Source organism: Calidris pugnax, unplaced genomic scaffold (genome assembly GCF_001431845.1).
Source record: "Calidris pugnax isolate Ruff unplaced genomic scaffold, ASM143184v1 scaffold9, whole genome shotgun sequence".
Classification (NCBI taxonomy): Eukaryota; Metazoa; Chordata; class Aves; order Charadriiformes; family Scolopacidae; genus Calidris; species Calidris pugnax.
The window spans coordinates 426,581-440,877 of NW_015090778.1; the positions used below are offsets into that span (position 1 = coordinate 426,581).

At 42.1% G+C, this 14,297-nt stretch overlaps 1 protein-coding gene across 1 annotated transcript in view; it reads right to left on the reverse strand.

Moving 5' to 3' along the window:
* RPTOR (regulatory associated protein of MTOR, complex 1) overlaps positions 1 to 14,297 on the reverse strand; it is a 137,471-nt gene that overhangs the window by 107,998 nt on the left and 15,176 nt on the right. Inside the window, exon 3 of the mRNA XM_014950324.1 lies at positions 12,282 to 12,364. Coding sequence (XP_014805810.1) covers positions 12,282 to 12,364 — 83 coding nt within the window. The remainder of the gene's footprint in view (positions 1 to 12,281; positions 12,365 to 14,297) is intronic.

A 14,297-nucleotide genomic window follows, 5' to 3' on the forward strand; every position in this document is an offset into this window, starting at 1 on the left:
TAAACACCTCGGGGATGAGCCCATTTAGCATCTATAATGAGAAGCCACACTGTGTTTTAATCAAACTCTTATCTTCTAGAGTTTTTTAAAGAATCAAAGAGCACAGAGATGAGAGGAAGTATCTTTTTGATATAAACCCATTTGGATTCCCACAAGATACTTAGCAAGATCTTAACATGAGATTTGGAGGAAAGTCCATACATAAAGACTTGATATAAAACAGGCGGGTGGGGGGGAAGAATCATTAATTTTGCCCATGGAGGGAAGTCGCTGTGAAGTTCCAAGGGGATCAGCCCAAATCATCCAACACATTAATAACCACGACTGAAAAGGCAGCGTGCAGAAATGCTACGGTCTGTGGATGCCAGAGGGTTATTCAGAGCTACTGTGGGCAGACCCTGCAGCAGGGAGTGTTTCAGAGTATCAGCCCAGGCTGGTATGACCACAGCAGGTACACAAATACAAATTATTCTAAACCATATCTACAGATTCCAGTTTGTTTTTTTTTTTTAGAAAACACCTTTTAGGTGTTTTAATTTTAGCTTCTGGGCACACGAAATTACCCTGATGTAAATTCATGAGGATTAATCAAAGATAATCAAAACCTGCATATTTAAGTACAAGGGAGTACGCTGGAAATCCCAAACGGATGTTACAAGCAACAGCTTAACCTGGGTAATACAGGTTTCTGATAATATTACTAGTTATTGCTAACTCGAAAAATATTAATTACAGTGAAGATGTACTACAACTTAGAGATTCTTAAGTTTAAATGCTAAACTAAGCCACAAGGAAGACTCTTGTAAGTCTTAGGCAAGTCCTCAGGAGATGTTTGGTTGCGTTTTGAAAATCCATCTCAATCTCCTACTTGCTAATATATTCACACGCAGCCCAGGACTTAAACAGCTTAATTTGCTAGATGTCTAGGACAAAATGCATTACTGGAGCTAAGCCCTGAGGGTGGAACATTTACTTGCCTGCCTGTAGTCAGCAGTGGAGTGACTTTACCTTTCCTCTGCAGAGTCTTTGACCTTGCTTTTTAAGTCCAATGTGAAACGAATTCTAAAGTACCTAATCCTCATTGTGTGGATTCAGTATTCAATAATACTTCAAAAAAAAAAAAATAAATACCTTGGAGCAGTCTGTTCCTGAGAACTGATGTTGACAGGGAAGACAAAAATCAAGAGTACTAACCTTGACTACCTGCTACACCAGAGAGACTCAGGAGGCGGGTGTGCTTCTCAGCAATTCCAAGTGCTGTGCACAAGTGAGCTCCATGATTTATAGACATTAGACCCAGCTTCTCCATACTGGGAGGTAAGAATACCTCCCTGGCTATTCCAAAGAAATCAATGTTCTGAGATGGCTGTGTAAACAACTGTTCACTTTTAAACAAAGAGAATTGTAAACTAACTTAAATCTGCTGCTTAAATGCCAGATCTCTATGCTCAGACTCAGGACTGATGGGTCACATCCCAAAACGCGCTAACAGGATTTGAAGTACACACCAGGACACATCTTTAAAACCTACTTAGTCAAATAACGTAACTCCTAAGCAACCGTCATTTTAGTACTATTCCTTCTTTATAGCCTCTATTTTAAGATCTATTTCATTTTAAAAGTTTCAGGCTCTACATCTTCTTTCTTAAATATGAACTTAGGTGTTACTTGGGGCCCAGTTGAGGCTGCAAGACCCCAGTCTGGTGTGTAAGTGAATGCTCAAACTGCTTGTCTTCATATGCTGGTCAAATTCCCCACCAAGAAGTATCACTACCCCATACTCACACTGGGACAAGAAGTTACTCTCCTCAATACCCAGTAATTCTTTAGTAATTTCAGGTTTTCCTCTGATTGCAAATTAATTGCTTAACGAAGAAACATTCAGATTAACAATCAAAGTAATGAGAAGGAAAAACCATCATTCAGAGGTTTATGTTTTGTCGAGATCCATACGAAAGGAGTTAAACCCAAAGTATTTCGGGTTTTTCCTCATTCTGCCTTAAAGATGAGCAGGAATATAAATGAAAAGGTAAATAGTTTTCTTTGCTAATGCTCAAAGTTTGGCACAAAACTGTCTGTTCAGAAAGAAGCTCATCTAATCCAAGACCATTTGTGTGCCCAGGTCTGCAGCACTGAGTCAGGTCCAGAGATACCTGGTGGCATTTATTAGATCAGCAGTGCCAGGGGCGATGGGAGTACATCTGCAGAGGCTCCTCCTGCCTCTCATCGCCAGTGATTCCCGACCCTCACCAACACAAAGACAAGGTATTTTTAAATAGGTCACACAGAGGCTTGGGTGGTAATTACAGAAAAACGTTAATCAGATTGGAGCAGGCAGAGCTGCTTATCTCTTTCAAGAAGCCCTTCTAATATCGGGTCTTTCTTCACATCTTAGGACAAACTGACATTAAGAGTACAACGGTCATATGAAATACACTGGAATGCATGAATCTTGCTTTTCTGCCAACTCTGGCCTCATGTTGATGACAAAATACAAAACAAACAGAAAGGAAGCATCCAATATGTGAATGGAAGCTCATGGGAAGTGAAGCAAGAGAAAGGATGGTCATGGAACGACTGCGTTTGAGTAGAAGATTTCAAAATTACCAGAAGTTGAGACACTGGGTGATCGAGCACTTCAGAGGCAGACTCAAGATGCTCCACCTTGGCAAGGGGGACCCATTGCACCCGTAAATGAAGCAGGGTGCAAGGGGTAGGAGGGTGAGGGGTGCGATAAGGAGCTGGTTCTGGATGGCCTCATGCCCGTAGCTGCTGCTGGACCAAGCAGACCTCACAGAACATGCACCAGGGAGATTTTACCAGGTCACTCCTTGCATTTTCAAGGGGAGCTGTTTAAATGGTGCAGAAATAGCGGTGGGATCTCCTGCAGTGACACTGGTCTGCTCCCCAGCAAGAGCACAGCTGAGAAGAGCAGTGGCTGCTGGAGGAGGTCAGCGATTCTGAAGCCTAGCACTTCCCAGAGAGATGCCCTGACCGAACCAGCCCCATCACTGCATCCCCTTTCTAATGAAACAGGAAGAAATGTTGTCTCCTTACAAGTTAAATGTCCTTTTCATTGTGGTTCAAACTTATCTTACCAGATTTCGGGAGTAGCTCCCCCTTTTACCCCATCTCCTTCACTCAAGGTCACTCCTGCTCAGAGCGTTCAGTGAGATGGCCAGGCCCAGAGGATTTTCCCCACTTAAACTGATTTTGCAAGTTTGTTGACTTAGTTCCAGGATAGCAGATCACTGCTGAGCTGCAATGCATGAACAGTTCAGTTCACACAACAGCTTAATGCCACTTCCTTGTCTTTACAGCTTCTGAATATGCTTCTTCACATCAGTTCGTGCCTGTAACTATTTTTTTTTCCTTTTTATGTCTCATTTTTCCACGAGAATCTCAGAGAAATGAGTATTAAGGACAGTACTGTTACAATTCTGTAGTTTCTGCTTTATTTTTAGCAATGTGTCAAAGATTTATCAGATTATTTTTTCCCCCCTCACTATCAAAAGAATTAAAAAAATGCATTCTACCTGGGGAGCTTCCCACTCGCAGAGCTCATTCCCAAATGCTTTAGTTCCCATCACTAAAGGAGATTTTTTTGGTACAGGTGGTGCAGCAGCTCCCCCGGGAAGGCAGACACACCAGCACTGCCTCCAGAAATGCTGCTGCAGCTCAGGCTGCGACGCTCCGGGGAACCTCTGCAGTGGTTTCAGATGCCAAGATCTCCAACAGCCACTCACCGTGACTTCCCCCCCCAGCCCCCAGTGCCCCCAAGCAGAAGAAAATAGGTGGCCCAGTTCAGATTTTTTAGCACAAGAGAGAGTAGCTTCAAGGCAACACATCTTTGTTGATGGTTCAGCAAGACCCCATGTTCTCCCTGCCAAGCCGTGCCAAGGGTGAGCAGTCACACACCACTCTCAGAGAGCTACCAAAAGGAAAACTCCCACTCAGATACTGCCTAATTTGTCCTAATTTTCTCTATATTCACAAGACATAAAAAAGTGGCTTTTCATCATTCACCATATTTACAATTTGTCCTTTTCTGGCCAAACTACCAGCTCTTCTAGAGGGGTATTTTGCAAAACCAGTACATGGCCAATGGTCAAACTCAGAATGGGTGCAAGTTTTCAGACAGAACGAGAATGTGAATAACTGGCTTTAGCAATTGTCAGTTATACCTGTTCACCCTTCTTCTATGGCAGACTTTTTTTTTTTCCTGGAAGCAAATGCTGGTTTATGCTGCAGACAGTTGATCTCTAACAAGACAGCAAAGGATTGATACAGCAGAATTTTGCAGAGCCTGAAATAGCTGCCAAATTCAAGAGGCTGTTGGGAAGTAAAAACAGCAGACATAATCCTCTTAGGAAAACCTGGTTTTGTTAAACAAGGTCACAATGTCTTTTTTTTATTAATTCTTATTAATTGTGACCTTGTTTAACAAAACCAGGTTTTCCTAAGAGGATTATGTCTGCTGTTTTTACTTCCCAACAGCCTCTTGAATTTGGCAGCTATTTCAGGCTCTTTTCATCATTCACCATATTTACAATTTGTCCTTTTCTGGCTAAACTACCAGCTCTTCTAGAGGGGTATTTTGCAAAACCAGTACATGGCCAATGGTCAAACTCAGAATGGGTGCAAGTTTTCAGACAGAACGAGAATGTGAATAACTGGCTTTAGCAATTGTCAGTTATACCTGTTCACCCTTCTTCTATGGCAGACTTTTTTTTTTTCCTGGAAGCAAATGCTGGTTTATGCTGCAGACAGTTGATCTCTAACAAGACAGCAAAGGATTGATACAGCAGAATTTTGCAGAGCCTGAAATAGCTGCCAAATTCAAGAGGCTGTTGGGAAGTAAAAACAGCAGACATAATCCTCTTAGGAAAACCTGGTTTTGTTAAACAAGGTCACAATTAATAAGAATTAATAAAAAAAAGACATTTTTTTTGTTACATGTTCCTACATCTGCAGAGTAGGGAGACCAAGTGCAAGTTTTTCCATTTCACATTTTTCACTTTGGATTTCTACAATATTTCTTTTGCAGGAGCAATTAGTATTCGCTGTTGTTTAAAAAAAAAAAACCAACCCTACAGAAATAAAGGAAAAGTATGACTCACAGAGAGACCAATAATTAGGTCATGTGTTCAATTAGTTTTCATGCTTAACTAGTTACTCTTTAGGAAATGCTCAACCTTTGATGTGCAGCAGGCAACTTCCCAATTAATTAGGCAGAAGGAAGCAACGCAAGGAATGAAACCTCAGACACCGTATCAAAGCCCAGAGATATCTAATGAGGGAAACAACAGCATCAACAACAAGAAAACATGCACAAAAAGGTAGAGGCTTTAAATTATCTGTTTCAAGTATCTTGGCTGCATTTCCTTTGAAATTAAGAGAAAACTGTTGGGAAGCAGAGTAGGAAAGGGGAAGAAGCAGCCTCGTTTGATCAGAAAAGCGTCACTGTTTCCTTGAAGGCTTGCCACAAAAAGGATAATCTGTCCGTATTGTAGGAGATGTGTCCTCAGAGACTGTCACTCACTGATGGATACAAGCTGCAAGAGGCATCGCACACCACAGCATGTTGGATTAGGGAAGGGAAAAAAAAAAAAAAAAAAAAGGAAAAAACCTTTATTTAAACCCCTGCCTAGTTAAGCACAATGGGACACATGAACTGCCAAGAGTCTCAGCCTGGCATCAGGAACTTGGGGGAAAAGAGAACACAGAGCCATAGTTTCACTAACACTTCTATTCATGCCCACACAAAAGGGACAGGCAATGCCTGCTTGGGATGAGTACCAAGTTTCTTAGCTCTCCTGGGCCCGCTTCAATAAAAGATCACTGCAGTCGCTCCTCCTTGCTTACGGCACCGCTTCGAACCGAGTGGAAAAAATGGGTACAACCACATCAATTAAATGGGCTGGAAAGACCTAGAACATGCCCAGATCTGCCAGACTAAAGAGTTCAGGTACGTTACTGCCTGTCTCTTGCTGAGTGACACTAACATAAGTAATGGAACATCGAGAAGAGATGTGCATAAGGAACAGAACAGAACTGCTGTGTGACAGCGTCTACCCCACCCTGAGTGACAAGGGTGCAGGCACCCTCAAACATCAGTTTGCTTTCAAGCCACCTTTCCCAAGGCTTTCCTGAAAGTTTAGTTCATCTTGCCTTCCAGATCTCTCCGGTCCTTCCTCTACCTGGGATTTTCATCCCCATCCTTGTTCTCCCTCACTCCTGTGATGTCCATCCAGGTGGAGCTATAAGGAAACACTCACAGCTAATTCCATTGGACCATCAAAGTAGGGAAGCTGATTGTCTTAGCAAGAAAGGAGGAAGTAGAAGAAGAAAAAGGGAGACAACAATGTAGCAATTAGAAAAATCAATAGTGTAATTGGCTTTGGTTTATTTAAGCAAGTAGGTGTAAGGGGAAAAAAAATTCTTCAGGATGTGACCTTTAAAGCTTTGGCTTTATTGCAAGGGGAGGCAGAGAAGCCCTGGAGCTACCGGTCTCCAGGGGAAGCAGGAAAATAGATGTTACACAGGTGACAAATTACAGACCTTGCTATGGTTAAATTCACAGGGAGGCACAAACCTCTCACACTCCATTAAGTAAGTTACCAGAGGATGTAAAAAAAACCCCAAATTCCATAGAGGAACTACCTTCAACTTGAAGCAAAGGTCTCCACGCAAAGCAAGGTCCCACTAAACCAGTGCTGTAGGATCTTAGAACATGTCAGAATGTAGGATCTCAGAACATCTTTGCTCCTCTATGCCTCCACCAGCTCCTTTCCAAATCTTGTTTGGAGACACAGGCACATGGACACTGGGCCACTGAACCAGCTTCAACAGACAACAGATATTCAAACTGTTACAAGGGTCTCCACAGCTCTTTCCCCCTCCCCTGAAACCTCTCGAAACCTCCATACACATCAAAATAAGAACATCAGACCAAAGTCTACCTTAAATATAGCAGAGAATGCAGCTTTCCTTTTCTTCTAGCCATGGTCCTCGACTCCTGTGTACCCTAAGTACCATGGCTTCCATCGCTCCTCTTCTTGGCACCTTCCAAACCTTATTTCTTTCAGTAATCTCATATGCAAACCAAATTTACCTACAGCCTTATAGTGTCCAGGGCTCCTGGCTGCTACAGGAGTACAACTGAAAAAAGAAAAAGGGGAAAGAAAAGGGGGGGGTGGGGGGGTGTCACAACATCTGTTTCCCAGTGGTGTCACAATTAGCTGTGCAAAGAACACCACATGGCACAAACTCTCAGGAAAAGGAAGATTTTAACAAATGGAAAACATTAGTTTTCACTGAGGCAAGGTCCCACTCCTCCAGCATTAAGAATGCCCTTCAGGAGCGATGGAGGAACCTAAGTGTCTCTGACACATCTTTCTCCACCTCACCCCTGCTTAGGAAGTTATGAACAGCAGTTTGTGATCTTCCTGTGGCAGGACTGTGACAGTTTCAGTCAGAGAATAAAGAAGAGTATTGCAAAAACCACCCGGTGTGAAGGTGCCATTGGGATTCCTTTGGACTAGCAGAAATCACAACAGAAGCAGCAACATTATTGAGCAAGATGAGAGAATGAAGAAAAAGTCCTGTGAATTTTCTGGTCAGTTTAGAGTTAAAGAGAGAAACTGGTCCAAAGCCATAGCCAACCAAAAGAAAAAAATTCTATAATTTCATGCAAATTTAATAAGCGTATGCTCCAGACTACTTCATACCATATCTTGAATTATGTAAACTGTGCCTCATTCAACTTACAGTTCTGCCTTCGGCTACACAGCCCCATTCTCGGAGGCTTATACGCAGGAATGGAAAAGAAAGAAACTTTATTGTCTGAGGAAGGCCAGGAGCCAAGTAACGAGATGTCCGTTATGAGAAAAAGGGGGGAAAAAGAAAAGAAAATGTCTGGCACCCTCCTAAGAATGAAGCCAGCAATCACAGAGCGACCTCATCCATACAATACCCCACACAATGATCATTTTACAAGGGGCAACCTGTGCTTTTTATATAAAAAGCACTGCAGCTCAGTTCAGAGAGCTCCAGCCAAGAGGATGCAGAAAAACACCCTCTCTCAAGCCAGTCCCCAGGAAAAGGAAGAGTTTGCTGCGCGGAGGAGCCGCAGAGAGCTGAGTAACACCTGCCTCCTCTCCACAAACCCCTCGGCTCCAGCCCTGCACAACGTACAGCAAAGAACCCAACTCCCAGGCTCTGCTGATAAATGGATGTAAACTGGGCCTTAAGTAACAGTAACTTCTGCTCATAAAAATCCCCAGGAGCTACTGCATCTCCATAAACCGTCTCACTGCAGCAGCACACAGAATTCGCAGCCCATTATTCCTATTTTCAAGCAAAGCCTGTTGACTTGTAAGCTAAGGAAAATTCCTGCCTTTTGAATGGCGTAACATGCAACACTGCCAAGAAAACTAAATTTGCATCCAAACAACAGGGAAAATATTTGCTACTTGCTGCCAGCACAAGCCAACCAGTGCTCTCGCTGGTCCAACATCACACCTAGCACAGGCAGCGTCCTGCAGCGGGTGACAAATGAAGAGCAGAAGCAGAGAAATACCACCTCCATGTGATCGATTTCTTATCTAAATACTTTAAATACAGAGCATGTGAAGAATCTCCAATAGAAATTTGAAGTATTTTATTTGGGGCAATTAAAGTGATATAATATGCTGTCTCAGCTAAAGGCTCTCCTTTTCCATGGAGCTCTCCTGGCACTGCCTGCCCAAATCCATAATCCAGGCCCCGTAACCAGTAAACCCCAGTCCCACCCAGTCCCACCAGTGATCCCCGAATCCCTTGAGCTGTGAGTTCCCCAAAGGCCAGGGCAGTGGTGCCAGGGCAGGGTCCCCCCTCCAATCTGACTGCCAACTATGGGGTCTGCTGCTCTTAACTTTCACTACCTTTTCCTCCTTTCACTCTCAGCTGCTTAAGCAACCCCTTTTATCCCCTGGAATTGAGCCTGCTTTCCAGATTACCCTCACATTTAACCCCTCCTGTGCCCAGGGAAACTAAAAATCCACGACCCAAGGTATTATTAGAGAAATTGGTTTTTTGTGGGTTTTGTTTTTTTTTTATTTCCACTTTTTCACTAGCACCTAAGTTATCTTTGCACCAACTGGCAATAACTCTTGCTTGTTCAGAGAATTCTGTACAAAGCCAGTCAAAGCCTACAGCTTTGTCATCTCCTACTCTCTACCCCCAGTCAAATTTTCATTTGAGAATTGCAATGAAATGACTGAATATTGTTTAACTGCAGTATTTTGCAGATGAAACAATGGCTGAAGTGTTTTTCACTCCCGCAGCACACAAATTTATGTAGCTACACAACAATAAAGCAAAGTCTTCAATTTAATCAGAACAAATACTTCAAGCAATGGCAAGCTGATAAATTATTTACAGAGGGGCTCAATAAGACCTGGAAGGAAATATGCATCAGCTGTGCTGCCTGGGAGCTTCCAGAAACAAAGAATTTTCATGCTTACCCGTTTTAAAGCTTTTTCACTTTGTGTTTAACAAAACCAGACACCGATTGGAACAACATCCCACAATTATAAGCAGACGAGGGCTGTGCTGGGAGTGATGTCCCAGGACTTTTCACCCAGCACTGATTGCTGACACGACCCATTTACCAGCAGTTCCCACCATTCCTGCATTCACAGTAAGACACCGACACAGGCATTTCCTGGGGTAAGGACCCACGCTGGCAGCCCAGCAACATTGGCTATTGCAAAAGATTTTAATGATTTGGTCCTTTTTTCAGACTGCCTACTTCTCCCCAACCTGTCTTCCTTCCATCAATTCCTCAACCATTCCAAAACACCGAGAAACAGACAAAACTAGATGTATTAGTATTTATATGAAAGGTCTAGGAAATTCAATAATGTTCCTATTGTTTTATTGCAGATGGCACATCAACTTCTCTTTATTACTGCAGAAAACTCAAGAGCCCTGTGGAGTGCAATAAATGGGTACGTGTTCAGCTTCGCAATGTTTCCGAGGGCTGTGATTTACCGGGGAGAACAGGCACCAACATCTGAGCTTGGGAATTGCCTCGTGTTTTGTGCAAACCCTACACAGCAGCGTGAGGTCAGCCCACGCAGGGTCCCTGCTGCTTCGCGATGCCTGTCCCTCATTCCTCAGCAATAAGGACTCTGTCATTAAAGAGTGGAGAAACAGGGTTGTTTCCACCTTTGCGTCAAGATGTTTTACTCTCCTGGTTGGTTTCAGATGCTATTTGAATTTTCTGCCAAGTTCTTGGGCTGCTAGAGAGAGATTTAAAAAAAAAAAAAAATTGTCCATGTAGCAAGAGGAAAAACACAAAGGTAAATTCTCCTGTCTTAAATATACACCATATATGTTTCAAGACAAGTCCTTCTTCTATAAAAAACACTTCAGAAAACAAGTGTACCCACTAAAAACAGTAAGTCTCTTTAAGGTCCCCTCCAACCCAAACAATTCTATGATTCGGCTTTTACTGAATGACAAACTCAGTTCTACTCAGTCAACCCTGAATAAGGGGGCAGGGAAGTATCAAACAAGAACAGGTACGACCTGTATTTACACCAAATTGCTCTGCATAAATTACTATTTCCACCAAGTTTGAGTTAGAAAGAGGAGGGACTCTCGCTGCACACAACAAAGCACTGCACCAGCCGCCTCTCACCACACACACCCCAGCCCTTTCTCCGGTGAAAAATATTCTCAGCAGTGTCTGGCAAAAGAAGTTTGTATTTCCTACTGCAAAGGTAATCTCTAACCACTTGTCCTTTATCTGGACATATGAGTCCTTCACAAAGGAATGGAAGACTTGGAGGAACACAAACCCCACGTTCTCTGTCTCCTTGTAGGAACAGGGATGTTCAGAGCTTCCAGACCCGAACAAAGCATCAGCAGTGACAATCTATCTTTATTGATTTTATAAATTATAGAGAAACAACTAAAAGAATGTAACCCATCACAGTTTAAATAGAAAGACTGATTAAAAATACCAAAGGGCACGGCTAACACAAAGGCCTTCCCAACCAGTCATCCTACACAGAGGATGGGAAAATACCAGTAGCGTTTCCAATTGCAGACCACACTCTTAAATCTGTACCAGACAACCCTAGAGACACTCAGTAGATTATTTATAAATTAAAAAAAGGTAGTGAGCAACCTTAGAAAATATAGCCCTGGTGCTGACAAAAATGTACATCATTATTATTACTGAAGGCAATCAAAAAAGAAGAGAAGAAACAAAGTCTCCTTAAAAAATGATGACTGGATCAGTAAGCACAGCACATCATAAGGAAAGAAAAAAAAACAAAACTAAAGCAAATCTACAGATAGGTTCATTCAGTGAAGTTACTATTTGTGTTTGGGTTATACATTACATGCTTATAATGATAAATTTATGATGTAGTAGTCAATAGTCCAGGTACTTTGAAGAGGAATATTTTGACCCAACCCACCTCGAGCGTACAGATATGGACATGAAGATACCGGGGAACAGCAGCAGGGAAGGTGAAGGTGATATCATAGTCTGGGGTTTGCATCTGTTTGGAAAACGCCGCAGACTTCAACTTTCATTCTTTAGCTCTTTCAGTAGTTTATTTCCTGAGACACATGAAACTATGGACATTGAAATACTCAGAAGCAAAACACTTCCCGGAGGTGAAAGTGAGATCTTACAAACCCGGCAATAAAGAGTGAGTTACTGCTGTCTGAAACATCCCCATTCAGAAACAGATACACACATTATACATCAGTTAGAATTAGCAGTTACCAAAGCTCTGAATTTGTTTTACAACAAACCCCAAAGCCTTCCTCAGCCACTAACCATACAACATCCATTTGTCCTGAAGCATAAAACCCGTCCTGATGAGTGCTGGGACACACAGTTTTGTACCAGCTGACGCCAAACATTTTTACAACAGAAAGAAACTATAAACTCAGAATGAAAAACTTCAGAACATCTCAAAAATACAACAAAGTCAGAACCTAAATTTAAAAAAAATCACTGTAGGACTTAGTACTTGAAACAAACACCCTGGAGACGATCAAAGCAAGCACAGGCCAGGAGGGGCAGGGGCTGAGGAGCTCAGGTTTGGCAGCTCACAGGAATTTACTGACACTGATGGATGAAGGAAGCAAGAAATGCTGCAAGAAAAACCACGCAACATCCCCGACACGTGTCTCAGCTTTCCATCCACGCTGGGTGTTACTGCTGAGGAGTATCACAGCCAGAGATGCTGAGGAGAAGCCCAAGGAACACTTACCCTTGGCTGCCAGTTCTCGTACTGCTTCTGTAGGTTTGCACCGATGGTCTCCAGAGCTTTCTGAGGGCCCATCGAGAGAGGGTCTAGGAAACAGAATACAAATGAGTACTTTTGACCACAAATGAATCACTCAGCTTGACGGGAGGCAGAAATTATTTCCATTTCAATGTTCATTCAAACCTTTAGCTGCTCCAAATTATGTTTCAGTAAAATCCAGACCTACAGCCTGGGAGACCAAAGTCTACACCGAAGCATGGACACCACCACGCTTTGGGACAGAAAGAAGCCAAGAGCTTTCCCCTCTTTCCCTCTCAGTGTTCTGCTTGCAACAAAGATTGGTTAACAGTACTTTAATGCAGCTTCCTTTCATGCATTCAGTTTCAAATTCATAAAGATTACATTCTTCCCAGAATTTACTTGGGTGCAATACCCCAAAATTATCCCCAAATTCTTCACTCAAGTACCATTCAATATTTCTCTCACTAAGTTCATAAATACAAATTTGTTTTAAAAGACAGGAGAGGCATAACGTTTGTTTCTTTTAATATTGAAAAAGGGTTTCTATAGTAAATAATGACAAAAATTTAAACAGGTTAAATATTTGATGATAAACATTTTTTCTTGATGAATGCAAAATCCTTCTTCATTTACTTCCATTGCTTACTGCTTCAGAGATTATACGCCACTTGTAATTTTAAAGTTAATTTTATCACTAGATAATTACCACCATTCATACATACCAATACAATTTCAGCTTATGTGCTTTATTCAAAACCCATGGCCATATAATTGACACTATTAACAAGTTTCAAATAAACTAGAAGTTAATATTGTGCAATTTAATATACTTTTTTTTAAAAGCATTTAACCAAATTAATGAAGTTATTTAAAAAATAAATCTTTACAAATATTCTACTTTGGACTGAAATTAAAAATACTTCTCATGCGCACTGACAGCAGAGGAATGTTGTTTGTGGACCCTTATTAGTGTTATTAACAATACCCTATATACAAAAATAAAGTAAGTGGTGCCGTTCCAAGAGCCAAACAATGGAAACAAATTATTTTTCTAAATATAGCTCATGGCACCGCAGTCACCACGGAAGCTTTCAGCCCGCCCTGGTCTATGTGTAAGAGCAGTGAAGGCCAAGAGACCATCACGGCGCGGAGCTCCCTGCGCCCTGAGCGGTGCCCGGCGGACTCTGCGTCGCAGACACCACCCACGGCTTCATCCAGGAGAAAAACAAACCACTTGAGATGTTCTGAGGATGCATCTGGAAGGGACAGTGAGAACTGCAGCCGGCTCCTTCCTGCTGTCACGGCCCTTTGTTCCCAGAGCTCACAACCCAGGGACCACAGTGCTTGCACCACAACCATTTCCACACCTCCTTGCACACCCAGCAAAGACATTGGGTTTCCACAAGACACCCCATGAGCTTCTCTACAAACCATCATACAGAAGAGGAAAAAACAGGATGTTTTGGCAATTACCTTTTTCAGAAATTTAAAGAAATGGTAATGAGTGCTTGTGTAGATATACACACTAAAAATTTAAAATAGGCATTCAAAATTCTTTGTCGATGATAATCACTAATAACTTTAATGACTCTGCAATGCTCCTCGTTCTCTTTGCTCTCTGCTCGTATATCAATGAGAAATGAGAGCTGTTCTCTCCACTGAATAGATGGATTTGTTAGTGCACGCTCATGGCTTTTTAACTGCTTTAAAGTCATCAGCATTTTTAGGTTAAAAAAAATGAGATGTTAAGATTCACAAAGCAGGTAAGGCAAGGTTAGAAATGAGACGTTCTAAAATTTTTTAAAAGAAATTCAGTTTGTGTGATGATTAATTTGCTTCTGCAGCCTGTCATAAACCCCGGAGTTGAGGATTACAGCGCTCTGCGTGTTACTCGCTGAAGACTGAACATTTTCAATTCCTAGATAAAGACCAAATCTCTCTCAGAAAGCTCTCTCACACACGGCATTTCCTTCTAATATTACTTCAGATTTGTCTCAT